The 18,655-nt window shown below is 37.7% G+C and overlaps 1 protein-coding gene across 1 annotated transcript; it reads left to right on the forward strand.

Moving 5' to 3' along the window:
- The first annotated feature begins 155 nt into the window (after nucleotides 1–155).
- COPB1 (COPI coat complex subunit beta 1) lies at nucleotides 156–18,442 on the forward strand. Its single transcript, XM_032188400.1, has 22 exons — nucleotides 156–231; nucleotides 1,962–2,113; nucleotides 2,767–2,996; nucleotides 3,608–3,777; nucleotides 4,443–4,557; nucleotides 5,164–5,256; nucleotides 5,600–5,737; nucleotides 6,780–6,899; nucleotides 7,326–7,433; nucleotides 7,527–7,673; nucleotides 8,098–8,243; nucleotides 9,209–9,305; nucleotides 9,537–9,697; nucleotides 10,389–10,509; nucleotides 10,908–11,135; nucleotides 11,307–11,486; nucleotides 12,068–12,212; nucleotides 13,729–13,848; nucleotides 14,297–14,442; nucleotides 15,897–15,986; nucleotides 16,721–16,876; nucleotides 18,118–18,442. The coding sequence occupies exons 2-22, from the start codon at nucleotides 2,023–2,025 to the stop codon at nucleotides 18,175–18,177; spliced, it is 2,862 nt and encodes a 953-aa protein (XP_032044291.1). The 5' UTR covers nucleotides 156–231; nucleotides 1,962–2,022; the 3' UTR covers nucleotides 18,178–18,442.
- Nucleotides 18,443–18,655: the final 213 nt, after the last annotated feature.

Consider the following 18,655-nt stretch of genomic DNA (forward strand, 5'->3'; position numbering starts at 1 on the left):
CCACGTCAGCCATCGGCGGGCAGGGCCGGGCCGCGCCGCGCACAGCGGGACGGGAGCGGAGCGGAGCTCGCCCCTTCCCCTGCCTCCCCTGCCTCCCCCTTCCCCTTCCTCCTCCTCCTCCTCCTCCTCCTCCTCCTCAGGGCCCCGCGGAGGAGCTGGGGCTGCGTGAGGCGCTGGGGGGCGGCTGCGGGGCGCTGAGGCCTCCCGGGCGAGGCGGGCGCGGAGCTGCAGGTGGGTGACGGCCGCAGTCGGCTGGGGCTGAGGGAAGCGGCCTCTGAAAAGGCTCTGGTCGCGGTGTTGTTTATTTTATTTTATTATTATTTTTTTTAACGGTGTTTGTGGCGCTCACGCGCGTTGTGTGCTTGTGGGGGAGGCTCACGGTGGCACTGCGCAGCCTGAGGTGCCCGTTTGGTGGGAAAAAGGGGGAAAAAAAAAGGGATTTTGGGTCTCATAATGGCTTTTCTCATCCGTTTATTTGTTCGAAAGCTGCAGCTCCACGTCTCACGGTGCCTTGTCCTTCACCAGTGTGGGGCGGTGCTTGCAGCCCGGCTGGGAGTGGGGTGGTGTTGGCTGCAGGGTAAATGGGAGCATTTACAGAAGGGCAGGAGCTGCTGGCCCTAGGCAGCAACTCCCTAACCCATCGTGTCGCTGGAAGCCTTGTGGGGTGGACGTCCCTGAGCTTCAGAGGGAAGGGGATCTGCAAGGAGACGCAGCCCTGAGCAGGGGAGCCTGGTGTTCCCCTCTTCTGGAGGAATCATAAATGTCGATAGGGGTCTCTTTGTTCCTTTGGCTCTGGCATTTGGTCGTGACAACAATTAAACAAACGAAATGTGGGCTTTTCATGCAGTGTTTTAAAATACGTGCAGCGTGTTGTAGAGTACAAAGCTATCTTGCTTGTTGTAATGAATTATGAAAGGTAAGTCTAAGACTACAAAAATTAATTGCAATAAAAGCATATAGTAGTCATTTTTTGACACGTTTTTCTTCACACAGTTAGAAAACACAAATCCGGACATGTAATAAGAAGTAAGAAGTTGTTGTGGTTGTTAGTGTTGGTACCATAGCATTAACTGAGCAAGCTCAAACTTGAGCATTTTCCCATTACTTTATAAATGGAATAGAAAACTTGTTTTGATCCTAGAAGTCTATTATACAAGGAAGAAACAAACAGGAAAATAGAATTGAACTTAATTGTTCTTTTTTTTTTTTAATCTCAGCTGCTAGACACACAGTGGCTTTGATAGAACTGTAACATGCTCTTCCTCTGTTTAAAAAAAAAAATAAAATCTTTCCTCGTTAATATCGTTAATATGTCAGCACTTATAGGAACAGGTAAACAGTAGAGTTGGGCAGGTCTGATGGTTCTTGGCAGGTAAAGGGGTAGTCCTGCTTTCCTCTTTGTCATGCCTTTTTTTTTTTCTTTTCTCCCACTGCCAGTTTCTACTCTGATAGGTCTTGTGCTCATCTTCAAAGCTTCCTTCATAGGCTGAAGGCTTCTCGCCCCTTAACCCCCCCCTTTTTTTTTTCTGATTTTTTTTTTGTCTGCCTTTGCAGCTTGGGTCAGTTTACCTGGAGTGGCACAGGAGTGCAAGAAAGGGAGTGGGAATGCAGCCAGGATCAGAGGGATGAGTGGACGAAGGAAAAGCTGCTTCATGCCTTCAGTTGCAGTTGGGCGTCTGCGTCAGTTGCCTTTAACTGTGCTCCCAGTGTTGAAGAAATTCCTTTCATTTCTGTGTTTGTTTGTTTGCTTTTTCCTTTGAGAAACTTCACACTCCGGGTTGTTTTGTACTAGCAGGAATGCTTTAGTGTAACAGAAAGTTGGGAAGTCTTTTGAAGGTGACTTCTCAAGAAATCCAACAACAGTCTCTTCAAATCATGAAGTCAGTTGCAAAAATTGTTTTTGTGTTGTTTGTTAGTAAACTCTGTTAACTTTGGGATGTCTTTATTTGCTTGGATTTTAGGTTGTCTGATATTTGTGTCAAAACAATTCTTCCACTGAGGAAACATCTGTAAGGAAGAACCATGACTGCTGCAGAGAACGTGTGTTACACGTTAATCAATGTCCCGATGGATTCAGAACCACCTTCTGAAATCAGCTTAAAAAATGACCTAGGCAAGTAATGGGCCATGACTTGAAGGATACTTCATCATGCCTGCTCTATCCTTGCGTACTCTCATGATACTTTTGCTAGAATATTGTTTGCATTTTATAAACTGAAGTCCATTTACGTTTTTTTTTGTTGTTCTGTTGATTTCCAAAACGTGTAAATTCTTCTTTTTGCTGTGTTTTGGGAAACTTCCTTGTGTTTATCTTATGTGATTTTTCTTCTAATTCTGAGCAAAACTTTAAAATCACTTACAGTCTTTGTGTGAAGTAATACATTGATGGACCTGGGTGGATTTAGATATTAGATATTTAGATATCATTACATCATAATGAGTTGTAGCACTGCATTGGAGTATTCTGGTTTAAAATGCTGTTTAAATGCGTTGAAGCAGTGGTAGAATCTGTTTAACTCAGTTAATTCCAATATATTGATCACAAGAATAAATCTGAACTCCAGACTCACTGTTTAAATATCTCTTTCTTCCTCTTTATGCTTTTAGAAGTAAGGATGTGAATTTTATTGGGATTCTGTGTTGCATTCTTCAGGGGAATCTTCTGATGTGTAAGATTGGTATTCCTGTTAACTGACCATGATGTGTTAGTCTTCCCGACTATGTAATTAATATGATTTGCTTTCTTGAATTTTCTGTCCTCTCTAGAAAAAGGAGATGTCAAGTTAAAGACAGAGGCCTTGAAGAAAGTAATCATTATGATTCTGAATGGTGAAAAACTGCCTGGGCTTCTGATGACCATCATACGCTTTGTGCTGCCTCTTCAAGATCATACCATCAAAAAACTGCTGCTTGTCTTTTGGGAGATAGTGCCAAAGACCACTCCAGATGGCAGGCTTCTGCAAGAAATGATCCTCGTGTGCGATGCCTACAGAAAGGTGGCCTGTTGCTTATTTCATTTCTCATGTTCCCATGCAGCATCCTTCTATAAAGTATATGATTTTCTGTCATATAAAATGCATATCAGTGTTTTAAGAAGGTGAATTTCATAAAAAGACAACGAGGTGTCCTCATAGACATTTGGAACTTGAACCATCTTAGTGTGGGCAAAGGCTAGCAAGCGTCTTAATGGAATCATAGAGTGGCTTGGGTTGGCAGGGACCTTCATGATGATTTAATTCCAACCCCCCTGCTGCAGGCAGGGGTGGGGATGCCACCCACTAGGTCAGGTTGGCCAAGGCCCCATCCAGCCTGGCCTTGAACACCTCCAGGGATGGGGCATCCGCAGCTTCTCTTGGCAACCTGTTCACCACCCTTACAGTGGAGAATTTCCTCCTAATGTCTAGTCTAAATCTATCCTTTCTTAGTTTCAGACCATTCCCCCTTGTCCTATCATTATCTACCCAAATAAAGAGTCCTTCTCTGTCTTTTCCTAAGACCCCTTTAAGTATCGAAAGGTCACAGTGAGGTTTCTCTGGAGAGCTTCATCTGAGCTTAACGGTTAGGATGCAAAGCCTGGTATTTCAAATATGCTGCCTGTTGGTTTTAGGATCTTCAGCACCCAAATGAGTTTATCCGGGGCTCTACACTCCGTTTTCTCTGTAAGCTGAAAGAAGCTGAACTGTTGGAACCTTTGATGCCAGCCATTCGTGCGTGCCTAGAACATCGTCACAGCTATGTGCGCAGAAACGCGGTTCTTGCGATTTACACGATTTATAGGTAAATGCCAGAAACTCTTTCACTTTGTAGGTAAAGAAGACCATGGCTAGCAGCTTTGGAAACCTCATAAACATACATCAATGGCTGTTAATTTGGTGGGAGCGGGGAGGAGAAGGAGAAGGTTGATTTTTTTGTTTGTTTGTTCGTTTGTTTTTTCCTTCTGTAAAGTCATAATTTGGAAAAGTGAAACGTTCTGCTGTTGCCATCTGAAATGTGACTAAGATCCTTATATCACAGGTTAATTAGTATGGCAAATAAATGCCTTTCTTAGTTATCTAAACTTCATTAATAGTAATCATTGTCCGCACTTAGAAATACAGAAGAATCTTTATAGGACTATACACACACAAAATTATTTAAAGTGAGACATTCCTTATGTACTACAGTTACATACTAAGCAGTATTGCAGTGTTTGTTTTTTTTCACCTAAACCATGTGACTAAACATTACTATTAAACTGAAATCATTGTTCTGGTAATGTTTTCACTGTTATGATAGCAGGTAATTTTTTATGCTGAGTCTCTTCAGTTTCAAATAATTACACAAAAGCTATGTATCACTGCTCATCCTCTTTCAATTTTGTAAACTCTTGTCTTTAGGATATGCAGTTAAAAGCTGTGTTTTATCTCTCACCAGTAGTACTTTTACTTGTGTTTTTTTCAAAGAAATTTTGAACATCTTATACCTGATGCTCCCGAATTGATCCATGATTTCCTGGTGAATGAGAAGGATGCAAGCTGCAAAAGAAATGCATTTATGATGCTAATTCATGCAGATCAGGTAAGGATAACTGCCCTCAAACTCATTTGGTTTAAATAGTTGAAAATGTTGCAGGTAACTAGCCAGTAGTTTGTTGGAAGTTTAAACTATTTAAATTCATTAAAAACAAACAAAAACACAACAATATGTGGCAGTGTTGCACCATTTGTGGAGTATTTCTAAACTGCAAATAAATTAAAGCAGATTGTTGGTGCTGTCTTTCTTTAAAAGGAGAGTTGCTGTATTTGAAGAAGGCATACATTGCTGCTGAAAACTGTAATCAGTTTTGCCAAATAAGCCTAACTAGACTGAGAAATACTCTATTATCTACTTCTGTAGGTAGCTTTTGCAGTCATATGGGAAAGAGATGGCGATTTCTGTTCAGTGTTTTGGTTACTTTGGTGATAATTGAATCTTGTGCCTGATTCCAATTAGTCTTGTCTCTTTGCCCTCTATATATACAAAAAGGATTAATTTGCTCTTTAGGTTTAATGTTTTTTCATATTTTTTTTTTAAACTTGAAGGGTTGAATATATGTGGTTCAGTTCCAATTTTTAAAATGCATTTTTCTTTGAAATGTAGCTGAGAACTCGGAATAATTTAGAATAATTTCTTATATTTGTTTAGGATCGAGCACTGGATTATTTGAGTACCTGTATTGACCAGGTCCAGACATTTGGAGACATACTGCAGTTGGTTATTGTTGAACTAATTTATAAGGTAAAAGGAAAATGTATTGTGGCACACTGAAAGATAGATGCATGTTTTAGATTATATTAGACTGCTTTATGGAAGGGTAGGACACAGTTGCAAAAGGCTTTTTAGCTAGCCCTTAGTCCACGTCAAGACCTTGTAGCATTGCATAGAATTGTCAATAAAAGCTTTTTATTACCTTTTGCAAAGTGTCATTCAGGGTTGGAAAAATCTGTTCTTATCTCCAGAAAAGTTCTGTCAACTCTTGCTTGATTTTCTCCCCGTAGTAAGATAGTTGCTATTCTACCAACTATATGGTTGCTGTTCTTTTTTCTTTATATGCCAATGATGCATTGTTCTTTGAATCTAGGTGTGTCATGCAAATCCATCAGAAAGGGCTCGGTTTATTCGCTGCATCTACAACTTACTGCAGTCATCGAGTCCTGCTGTGAAATATGAAGCTGCAGGAACACTGGTTACACTCTCCAGTGCTCCAACAGCAATCAAGGTATAATTTGGTGTTTTCAGACATTTCAGTAGCTTTTAGTGTCACATAATGCTGTATGCTGTACGTTGTACTTCTAAAGACTGAAGGCTTCAGTGAAATGGAGTGTTTGACGCTTCACATTTGAAACTGTCTCAAAATATCTCCTAAAACTGGTCTGTTTCATGTCATGTGTCACCCCCGCCCTCCTCCCTTAAATACTGAGACTGTATTTTGCAGACCTGTGGCTAGTGGACTTTACTTCACTTGGTTGTGGGCAAGCTTGAATACTGTGCAAACTGTTCCAGTAGTTGCTACCAACCTGCAGTCTTCTTGGCATACTTAGCAAAGTAGACAAATGCTGAAGATTTGCAGACATAGAATTACTTTCTTTACTCATAAATATTATTCTTTCTAGACCAGGGTGGAAATGTAAAGTATTGAAGATTTACAATGAGTATTGCTTGACCTTGTGTTTATATATTTATCTTTGTACAGCTGATTAAGAACACACAGAAATTCTAAAGTTGTATTGAAAGTTCAAAAATAGAATATTGTAGTCTAGATTAAAAGTAAAAAACATTTTAGATAGCTTCAAAAGGTCAGAAAGTGTATCAATACTTACATTCTTGCTTTAGTGTAGTTGTTTTCGTTGAGTACGAATATTGTACGTAGAAGGTGTCATTGAAGCCTTATCTAGATATGCTAATACTGGCATCTGTTTCAAATTAATTTTCATGTCCTGTTGTATACTTAAGAACGGACCCAGAGCATGCAAAGAAATTTATTATTTTATGGTTTTGCTTGAATTTGAAACCAAGTCTATATATTGTAAGCTGCTGCCACTGTTAGTCTTCCCGTATGGTTGTTGTAACGACCTGGTGGAATCATCTTTACAGTTCGCCAGAAAGCTTGAAAACTGTTCTCAGGTTCATTTCTGTGCCAACTTATTGAGTAGTTGCTTTAATAATAAAGTAGAAGCTGTCTTTTCCTGACCTTCTCACAAAAATGTGCTTGCTTCTCCTCTCCGTTACTTAAAAAATGGTTTTGATCCTTTTAATTTTAGGCAGCTGCCCAATGCTACATAGATCTGATCATTAAAGAGAGTGACAATAATGTGAAACTGATTGTTTTGGATCGGTTGGTTGAATTAAAGGAGCATCCATCCCATGAACGCGTGTTACAGGTATGTAAGCTCTCTTTTCCTGCAAGCTTATTTGAAGGACTTTCCTTCCCTAAATGTTTTAAGATACCGTAGTGAAAAATGTACTTCTGAAATTTAAACCTTCAGTTGATATAACTCTTGAAATTAAATGAACGGCCTTTTATGCTTAGGCTCACTGCTTTTATTGCTTGCATAAGAACTAACAATGGTAAATGCTGCCTAACTTAGTTATGTAGCTTGCCCGGTAAACGTTAAAATACATTAAATGAACACTGTGAGATTGCTAATCCCTAGTATGTTGCTTGTTTGTATATTTTATACTCTGTTAGTATATTTTATACTCTGTTTCCCCAATGTCCTTGGAAATCGTTACGGACTTAAAAATTAGAACTGCCTGAGGAGGAAGTCGTTTGAAGTAATAAAGCTGTTATTATTTTTATTGTTTAGGATTTAGTTATGGACATCCTCAGGGTGTTGAGTACCCCAGATCTGGAAGTGCGCAAAAAAACCCTTCAGCTGGCTCTGGATCTTGTCTCTTCAAGAAATGTGGAGGAGGTAAAATATATATAACTTGCGTTTCATTACATTAATCTTAATTCTTTGGAAAAATACATGGCTCTCTTCAATTGTATTTGATCTTTTCTGCAGCTTGTGATTGTTCTAAAGAAAGAAGTCATTAAGACTAATAATGTGACAGAGCATGAAGATACCGACAAATACAGACAGCTGCTTGTTCGGACTTTGCATTCCTGTAGTGTTCGGTTTCCAGACATGGCTGCGAATGTTATTCCAGTGGTATGGAAACATTTAATTCTATCGTCATTTAATTATGTCCTAGCTGTATCAAAATACTTGCTAACCACCTGCACAAAAGAATAAGTGAAGCTAAGGTGTTTCTAATATTGGGCTTCAATAAACAATGCTATTTTTAATCACTAAGGAGATGTGGAGCTTTTGATACTGTAGTTACTGTCATCTTAGACTTTTATTTTTAAATGTCTGAAGAACGCGAGCTGAAAAGTACCTTTACTAAAAAGTGCGATAATCTCTATAATAAGAAAAATAATTTGTGGATTATGATAACTGATGAAATGTACTTAAGGTTGTTTGACTTCAGCTTTATTAAATAAGAGATGTATATGCATCTGAATGGAGAAGAAATACAATTGTACAAACATAACTGTTGTTCTTTGTGCTCATATTTACTCTGTTGTGCTAGCTGATGGAGTTCCTTAGTGATAACAACGAAGCAGCAGCTGCTGATGTGCTGGAATTTGTGCGGGAAGCAATCCAGCGATTTGATAACCTCAGACCTCTTATCGTTGAGAAGATGCTTGAAGTGTTTCACGCAATTAAATCTGTCAAGTGAGTCACAACTAGGATACTAAACCAATACTGGAGCACCATATGCCTCTCTTGCATTGAATGTGTACTGTCATTAATTATGTACTGCCAGCCTTGCAGCCCATGCACACAATAGATGCCAGGGGTAGAGGACTTGTAGAGGCATGGTTTCCCTCTTGCCTGTTAATACATAAAATAGATCGGGTGACTGTTGCATTGAATGAAGGAAAGCACTTCAGCTTTTGTTTCTATGATGTAACTGTTAATCGTATTTGTTAGTGGGTAGTATTGTTGAAGGCCAATGCTGAAGTGATATATTTGTTGAAATAGAGTTAATAAGGGAATATTGCAGCAGGAATATATTTGTATATATTTGTCAAAAAAAATCTAAAATATGAATCTGCAAAGCATCCTGAGTATCTTGCAGGGCACTAAAAACTTGGCATTGTAATGGATATACTAAGGTTCAGTCTTACACAGAAAATTCTCCTGGTCACGCACTGCTTTGCGATTCTTCCAATACATGGGATACTTCTTATTCTTTGCTCCATCATTATGTCGTTAAGAGAAAGGAAAAAAAAAAAAAACAAAACTGTAACATTGCTACTCTTTCCTTAATCTTCACTCATACTTCTTTTTTTTTTCACTCTGTCCTGTCTGACGAGAAGTTAGTTTGTCTTAGGTAATTGGACAAATTACAGCTGACTATTAATGTGCAATAGAGTTATTTTTTTATCATAATGAAATTTAATTTTAGGAATATCAATCATAGCACACATGGAATAAGTTAGAAGCTGAGAAGAAATCTTATTTGCTATACTTACTATTTTATTAAGAATGAAAGTTATTCATCAAACTTGCTTTCTGTCAATCGCATCCTTTTGAATTTGTCAAGGCTGGCCTTGTCGTGGCCACCTGGCTATCAGTGGCTTCTCTTGATGTACGTTTATCATTGAAGCATGACTAAATTACTGTTCTTGTCTTAGGATTTATCGAGGAGCTTTGTGGATCCTTGGAGAGTACTGCAGCACAAAGGAAGATATACAGAGTGTAATGACAGAAGTTCGCAGATCACTTGGAGAGGTGTGTTTGTTTTATGATACTAGCTTTTTGTGGTTTATCTTACTACATGCAGTGTGCTAAAAAATCAATTCAGATGGAACAGGGTTTTGTGATATAATAGTGTGTGCACAAGAAACTGCAGGGTCTGGTGAGTTCTGAGAGGGATCTAAGGCATTGTATGCAATGTCATGAGGTTTATGCGTGGGCAGAAGGCTTCTGTGTATATTTCAACATCTACCTATTTGTGTTTAGATCCCGATTGTAGAATCTGAGATCAAGAAAGAAGCTGGTGAGCTAAAACCTGAAGAAGAAGTGTCTGTCGGTCCAGCTCAAAAATTGGTGACAGAGATGGGTACTTACGCGACACAGAGTGCTCTAAGTAGCTCCCGACCCGCCAAAAAAGAAGAAGACAGGTATTTAAGATGCCATACTAAACTGGGAGTACTCAGTTTTGTTTTGTTTTTTAAGTGGTATTCTCTCTCATGTAGAGTTTAGTGGTTGAGGTGACTTCCTGTTTTTAAGGTATTATCTCAAATAGATGATATCTGGCAAGAAGTTGCACAACTGCTGAATATTTGCAATCAAATCTTATTGCATATCAAAAAGGACCGTATTAGTTACAGTATCTTGAATTCTATATAAATCTTTATAATGTGTACTTGAAGTTCCATTACAGTTTTATTTGGATGCAGAGGTATTGCCTTTAGAGTAAAAACTGTTTCTTTTTTTTCTTAGTATCACCTTGCATTATTTAACCTCTGCTATATTTCATTTCATTGATAAGACATATTTTTTTTATAATATTTTATAAATATATTTTCTTAATTACTGCAGATGGGCTACTTTGTCTTGAGTGCTCATTATCACCTTAGTGCTGTGATACTCAGGGTGGAGATTACTCAATACATCTTTCACTCTGTATTTTGTGTGGAATTGGCTACATGGCTTGTATATGCCATCTGGAAAAAATACTTTGGGGGGGGGATAACAACTTCAGACCTTTCAAGCTTGTTTTCTGTACAGCATGGACACTAATGTATGAAGATAAGTATTTTTAAAAGTATCTTCCAAAACTAGTTTTCTGATAACTGTCTGTCTTTGCAGACCTCCATTACGAGGATTCCTGCTCGATGGCGATTTCTTTGTTGCAGCTTCCCTAGCTACAACTTTAACTAAGATTGCTTTACGATATGTGTCACTAGTTCAGGAAAAGAAGAAACAAAATGTGAGTCATATCTGTGCTTTCTCTGTAGTTGCAAAGAAGAGCTGGTTGGGTCTTTGTTTGTTTGTTTGGTCGGTCTGTTTTTTGTTGTTGTTTGGTGGGTTTTTAAGCAGATGTGAAATGGGTTAAGTCCTGAGTGATAAGCCAATTACAGAATTGTATAGTAGCAATAATTTGGGTTGCAGATAGGGCCTACTGCTTTCCAGACATGCTGCCTAGATGATTTCTTAGGTCATGGTACTTCTGTTTCTAGACAACTACAAAAATCGTTTTTTCCATAGATATTTACAAGTTTAATTTGCACCTGTTTACAAAATAAGTCAGAAAGAACCATTTCTGTAAAGCTGTGTAAAAATGCAATAACCACTTTCCATTCTATTTTCCTTTGTCTTCCTTCTCAGTCCTTCATTGCTGAAGCTATGTTGCTGATGGCCACTATTCTCCATTTGGGAAAGTCTTCTCTTCCCAAGAAGCCAATTACAGATGATGATGTAGATCGTATTTCCTTGTGTCTGAAAGTTTTGTCAGAATGTTCTCCACTTATGAATGATATTTTCAACAAAGAGTGCAGACAGTCCCTCTCTCATATGCTGTCAGCCAAGCTAGAAGAAGAGAAACTTTCCCAGAAGGTGAGATATAATAAATACATAATCATAAAATCATTTTTTACTGATGTTCCCATCCAAGCAGGTCCCAGAAATGTCACCATTTGACTATGTTCAATTTAGTCATTATTTGACTGTTTTCTGCGCTAAGGTTCATAACTAATTGTGAAATTGTGAATATTTGTCTTTTTGCAGAAAGAATCAGAGAAGAGGAATGTGACAGTTCAGCCAGATGATCCCATTTCCTTCATGCAGCTTACTGCTAAAAACGAAATGAGTTCAAAAGAAGACCAGTTTCAGCTCAGCCTTCTTGCAGCAATGGGAAACACACAGAGGAAAGAGGCTGCTGATCCTCTTGCATCCAAACTTAATAAGGTAATCTAAAAGTCAGCGTTAATTATATTCCCTTTGTGCTGCTCATGTGCAGGATCAATTATGGGAGATGCAGGCTGGAACTAATGTACCAGGCTATGCTTAGAAAGACCCATGTGTGTGTTATGATTTTGTGAATTCAGTTCAGAACACATTTCATCTGGAAGGGTTTTACAAATTGTAGTGTGTACACAAGGGGACAGGGAAGGAAGGATGGAATTAAAAATCCATTTGTATGAATAACATGGAAAATCACTGTGATTTAGCTATAAGTCATATGATTTGGTTTATTTTGGAAGGCTTATGCAAGAAATACGAATTTTGTTTTCCAGAATGTTACTTTTATATATTTTCTAGACTAAATTCATGGTGTTCAGCTGAAGCAGTTATTTTGTCTATTTTCTTTCTAGAAAGACAGTTCTGTGAAATTGAAGCCTCTTTGCATGCCTGTTCTCTTTGTTTTGGAGGCTCATGCTAAAAAACAATGAATTCACTTGGAATGTATTAATTTGGCATTGTTTGTCGTGATTTCTTGTTTTGAAATGGTTTATGAGAAAAACACCTTAACTTCTGTTCCTTTGCAGGTTACTCAGCTGACAGGTTTCTCAGACCCTGTTTATGCAGAAGCGTACGTGCACGTCAACCAGTACGACATTGTTTTGGATGTGCTTGTGGTAAACCAGACCAGTGATACTCTGCAGAACTGCACGCTAGAGCTCGCCACACTAGGTAAGGAGTACTGGTGGAAACAAAGCAACTCTTTGGCAACAGTGAGCTGCTGGGTACTGACACCCTGTTTTAAGTAGGTACTTAAACACTTCTAAATACTTACAAATTTATCCTTGCTAGTTGACATTTTGAAAGTTTTTTTTTTTTTAATTCCCTTAAAAATATTTTTCCTTCCAAATGCTGGAATACTTGTATCTATTGGCACTGAGAGATAGCATCAGATGTCACACGCAGTAATCAGATTTTGAACTGTCGGTGTGTTTTCTCCTGGAAAAAGAGCATTCTATTTTCCCTTTTTCCTGACATGTAGAAAGTTTTCGATGTAGTTATTCCTCATTGTACTTTTACTGTAGAGCAAGATGACAAAATCCAGGTTGGCATGGAGCAAATGTGAGGCACTAAAAACAATCTGCCCTGGGTGATTCTTGCGCTCATCCAGAAGTGCTTGAATACGGTGTACTCAGCTGAAACTATTCCCTGTGCTAACAGCTGTACTGGTGGCATGTTTGAACAATACTGAGGCTGCAGAAACTTTTGGGTTTGGGACTGGAGCAGATAATCCAAGAAGAGTAGCCAATTTCCTGTTAGTTATCTTCTGTTTTGGCAGTCAGGAGTTGAAATGTGTGTACAGCAGACTTGGAGGACATGTTATATACTTTTAGTAGATGTAAATATGACTGAGGGACATCAGCTGCCTCATGTTTTTAAGTCATTTGATAAGACTAATGATAGAGATAAAAATATATTATTTAATAGGTTTCTGTGTATCGTTCTATTTATCGACTCCGTAAAGGGGAATGCTGTAGCTAATAGTTGATTTCTTCAGATAACTTGGGGAAAAACAAAACAAACAAAAAACAACAAAGTAAACAACCACTAATGTGATGGATCACTCCTGTGTGTGTAGACCTGCTGCTGTTCATGCTGTGTTCCCAAATTGTACTGATAGAACTAAAGAGTCTCTCACAATTTGTTGCTGATGGACTAGGAAAAGTATAGCTCTCACTGTTTCCTGACAACAGTTACAATCAGAATAAAGGATACTTTGACCTGTTCTGAGATAGCTTAGCCCATGCAATGCCGAACATTGAACTTTGGGTTTGAGGCACTTGATGGCAGGGCTAGGTATTTTGATGTTGGTGGTGATTAAAGCACAGGGTAGAATTAAGTTTGCTGTTTGTTTAAAAACTATTGCCAGACTTAATCTGAAGACCATATAGGTCGGTGTTTTCATTTGTTTTCAGTGGATTTGGGGTGAGTACACTAATATGTTAACTGAAATTTCTTAATGGAATATAAATTATTTTGTCTTGTGGGTAGGGAACTGTAGAAATGAACAAAAAAAAAAAAACAACAACAACAACAAAAAACACAAAGTAATGCCTTTATGGGATTTAGTGCAGCTCTATAGGCTTTATTGTTGAATCCCAAGAGAATAAAAACGTTGTTCCAAAAGCTAATTTTTTGACTACTGGTAACATTTCCTAACACCCCACCTCCCAATTTCTTTAAACAGGTGACTTAAAACTTGTGGAAAAACCATCTCCTTTGACTCTTGCTCCACATGACTTTGCAAACATTAAAGCTAATGTCAAAGTTGCTTCAACAGAGAATGGAATCATTTTTGGTAATATTGGTAAGTAAACAATTGTATGCGCAAAATTAACACGCAGCATTCCTTAACGGCTCGATGAGTTCCAAAATAAATACATAAAACACTTCGTACTGGAGAAGGAAATCAAGTGGCCTGCTGTGTATGAGTATTTTGTGATGAATTTTTGTTTTTTAAATTTGTATCACTTTTATGCAAACTCATGGTGGGGTGTGCTGCCTTTAGAATGATGGTCAGCAAGATTTGAACCCAAGTCTCTGCATTGAAAGTGAGCTGGGCAGCCTTGCTTGAAAGGCTGATGCACTTAACTCAAAGTTCTGTGGCAACTTGGGTAAAGCTCCTGAGAAGGGTGGAGATCAACGCTGAGCTGAGCAAGTGTTGACTGTTGTTAGCTGGCAGGTGGTAGTTGGGTACCCTTATCTATTGCAGACTCACTTCTTAAAATATGAATGTGTTTTGTTTTATATCGCAGTGTATGATGTCTCTGGAGCTGCCAGCGACAGAAACTGTGTGGTTCTCAGTGACATTCACATTGACATCATGGATTACATCCAGCCAGCTTCCTGTACAGATGCGGAGTTCAGACAGATGTGGGCAGAATTTGAGTGGGAAAACAAAGTTAGTTTTGTTTTTTGTACGCTATTTTGGGTTCTTCTGGATAAGTTAGCATCTTCTTTCTTGCTCTGTATTGGCTCATTATCTCAGGATATACACCTCATTCAGAAGTTTCTGTAATACAAGTGATTCTTTCCTATATAGTGTTTATCACCAGATAGCTCTGGCTGCATTCATTGTCTACATGTCTGTGTAAGTGCCACTGATTATCTCCAAACATAAAAAGCGTCTCTTTTTCGTAAAGAACCTGTATAGTTGATAAAATGCATTGGATGTTGGCCCCAAATAACTCATTCTTTTATTGCTCTCTGATTTTTCACAAGTTTAGCGATGCAGTACCTTTTTTTCTTACAAAAGAAGTACTTGTTTTGAGCTTTACCTCCTGTATGGAAGGTGTCAATTGCAGGGTGATTGCTGTGTGTTTCAGTCCAAAGGTGAAATAGCAAAGCATATATTTTTTTGCTGAGACTGCAGACTTATTCATAATGTTGAGCCCCTCCAGTTTTGAAATATACTGTCCTCTTTCTTGAAATGATGTGTCTTGCTTCAGGATTTTCCATGGCTTCTAAGCAGAATAACTTTATTCCTACAAGCAGAATAACTGTTATTACTACAGCAATAACATCCAGAGTACTTACAGATGATACACAGAATACCTGCATACACACAAAATTCTGGGTACACTTAGTACTAGAGGGTGCCCACGCTGTTAGCTCAGGACATTTTTAGAAGGATTTAAAGAAAATAATCTCATATGACAGAGCAATATAATTTAAGAATGGATTAGAAATGTTAAAACAGAATGAGATGTTTTACACAAACTGTACAGCCTTGTTTGCTACACGTATCTTCACATGTATTCACTTGAGACTGGAAGTAAGTGCCTGAAAGGCAACTTGTGAATAAATTTTAACCAATGATATATGAAGCCTTAGCAATTTGGAAACAAATTCTAAAATAGATTTTAAAAAGCAATTTAAACAATACCTACAATATTCAGTATGAGAAAGTCAAGGCAGCCCAGGGAGTTTTGTTGCTAGAAGGGAAAGATGAAAGTAATTTTATGATTGGTTAAAAGCAAGCTTTTGGTCTAGGTACCACTTTGTCTTCTGGCAACATGTAAACTGTATTCAGAAAAAAAAGTATACGATTTGCTGTACAGAATCTGTGTGTTCAACAACAGAATATCATATTTACCTAACACAGCTTCTAAAATGTAATAATAAAATGTAATTTCCACCCCTTAATGAGTGGATGGCAGGAGATGAAGATTTGGTGTGATTCTACCACATGATCCACCACATGATGGGGCATCCAGCTAGCTCTCTCAATATGGTATTCCTTGAGGAGAAATGTCGTTGCAATCCCTTTTATAGGGAACTTAAGAAGGGGTAGTTTCAGGAATGCCTGAGCTGCTGATTAAAGTAATTGTCCTTTTTCTTTTCCTCTTTGTGAAGGTTACTGTGAATACAAATATCATCGATCTAAATGAATACTTGCAGCACATACTGAAGTCAACCAATATGAAATGCCTTACTCCAGAGAAGGTGAGTTATTTGCTTGGTGTCTTTTTGTGACACCCTTTTCTGTGCATTTGCTTTTTTCTTTAATTTGTTTAGCATCAGTTACACATATTACTAGAAATGCCTGTGTAAAATACAAAATAGTATATATGCATCAAAGTTCTTAATGCCCTGAAACGAGTAAGAAGCAAATTGTTATTAAAATGGAGTCACTTTATCACTTTAACTGTTTCTTGTTAAGTTAGAAGAAAATCTGAATGTACAGATTTGATGAACCGTCTGTTTTCATACAGCTTCTTTATGTAGTTCAAAGTTCTTTCCTTCTCTCTCAAAGCTAACCTTTCTTTTGATAATATAGCCTTTTTGCTGTAAAACAAAATATGTACAGTAGCTGTTTGTTGCCAAGATACACAGTGTATGTATACCAGACATTATCAAATACATATATAGTAGCTAGAATAGGCATACTACCTACTTGCTCTTTTTACCATTTTTGCTGTTCATTACCTAATACCATAAAATGTCATCCTACCTTGTTCTAAGAAATAACACAGGTTGCGTATCTTTCAGTCTTAATTTTACAAAAAGACAACCACTGCTTTCCATTGCATGATTCGCACGTTTCACAAAAAGCTGTATGTGAAAGCAGAAGTTTAAATGGTAAATACTGACACCTGTCTAGCTGTACCTACAATGAATGAGAACCTGTTTATAAAGGATTTTGGTCTTTCTGAAGAGTTCAAATGTGCTTTCTGTAGGCACTTTCTGGTTATTGTGGCTTTATGGCAGCCAATCTTTATGCGCGTTCCATATTTGGAGAAGATGCCCTTGCAAATGTCAGCATTGAAAAGCCAATTCATCTCGGACCAGATGCTCCTGTCACTGGTCACATACGAATCCGTGCAAAGAGTCAGGTAATGACCACTGTTTCTTCTTGTCATTTCTGAGAAAATGTACTGAACGCTCTTAAAAACTTGCAATTTTGGGGGCTGTTAGTCAATTTCTAGTACTTAGGTAACTGGGAAAAGATTTGGATTAGATGGATATATGAACTTTAGTTTTTAAACTATCTTACAAATATTTTGTGAGGGGGCAAAATGTCTTTCTAATTAGGTGTATTTATAACATAAAACATCTTCTCTCCAAGTGTATTACCATAAAATTGGTCTGTGGACCAAGATTTCTTAATCTTTACCCATAGCACTGCAAATAGGATGTTGTGTTCCATTTGCATTTAAATAAAGATAAATTGCCCCCTGAGCTTTCGCAGTCTTTTCCTACTGAACTAGACATTTTGGTTTCTCATTCAAAGGAAGTTTTATGCATTTAATTGCTATTCACTGGTTCTTTTTCTTTTTTTTCTTTCTTTATTTTTTTTTTAAAAAAAAGCAAAACCCGAAGTCTTAGTAGAATTGCTTTTTGAAGGCACATCTATAAGTCTGCTTTGAATTTTAGAACCTCTACCCTCTGACAAAAAAACAGAGATTTAGAACTTCAATAACAAAACAGCTACTGTACTAACAAAAGTTTTTTTTACACAGCATACAATAAAGGGCAGTCTCAGTTTTCACAAAGAAACCTTTTAGTTTGTGATGTCATTGCAAAGCTTTTGGAGTAGTTTAATGCTTTTAACATGCTTACAGTGACGTTTTTACATAAGACTGCACTCGGTTGCATATACCAGCTTGATCTCATCTTCAGATCACTTTGCTGATGATTAGGTGGATTTACTTGGGTAATTTCTTTGGACCCTTTAGTTTCTGTGCAACATGGTTCTGTAGTGAAATTATTTTCTGTAGCCTTGATGTGTTAAATGCTACTATCAGCACTGAGACTTCCAAAAGCTGAATTTGAGTAATTGGACTAACAGGTGTAATTTCTCCAGTGGGAGTGTGCTTCCAATGAGTAGAAAGTCAAAAGGCTTAAAATTATTTATTTTTCTGCATCTTATATTGAAGGCAAGCTTAGTAGCCTTTACCTAGTGGTAAGAAGGTGTGCACTAGAATTTATGTAACTAAGTGGACAGTTAGAAATACTTTGTTTCCCATGCCACTAGCTTCATAGGTTTCTGTATGTGGAACTTCACTTTAATATAGATAAAGTGATTTATTTTTTTAATTATCAGTGTCATAAATTTCTTTCTTTTTCCTTACAGGGAATGGCTCTGAGCCTTGGAGATAAGATCAATCTGTCTCAGAAGAAAACAAGTTTATAAATTTTACGTAATGTCTTTTCAGGTCTTTCACAATTTAACTGTAGGTATGTGGCTTTTGGGATCCAGAACATCGTATATTCTTCAGTGTTCTGTAATTGTAGAAGCCAAGCTTTTGAGCTGAAAGCATTCCAGCAGATAATTTATAGGTTCTTCATGATTGATACTGAGCAAAACTTAATTTTTTTTCCTTTGTCCTGGACATCATCTTTTCTTTGTCTCTAATATATACTGATGCTCACAGTACAATAAACAAATTATACCTATACTGTCTTGTGTGTAAATTAAAAATTAGGTATTTGATTAGTACTGAATATTCAGCCTGGGTTATTTTAATACTCTAGGAAAATGCTTCTTGCTTTCTGAAAGTGTTTACAGTAATGACTAGGCCTAAATTACATGAACGTGATCATGGCACTTAAAATACTCTAATGTAGTAGTATATGCTTGACAACTACATCAAAGGCTGCATCTTTTGCAT

The sequence above is a fragment of the Aythya fuligula genome, chromosome 5 (genome assembly GCF_009819795.1).
Source record: "Aythya fuligula isolate bAytFul2 chromosome 5, bAytFul2.pri, whole genome shotgun sequence".
In the NCBI taxonomy this organism is placed as follows: Eukaryota; Metazoa; Chordata; class Aves; order Anseriformes; family Anatidae; genus Aythya; species Aythya fuligula.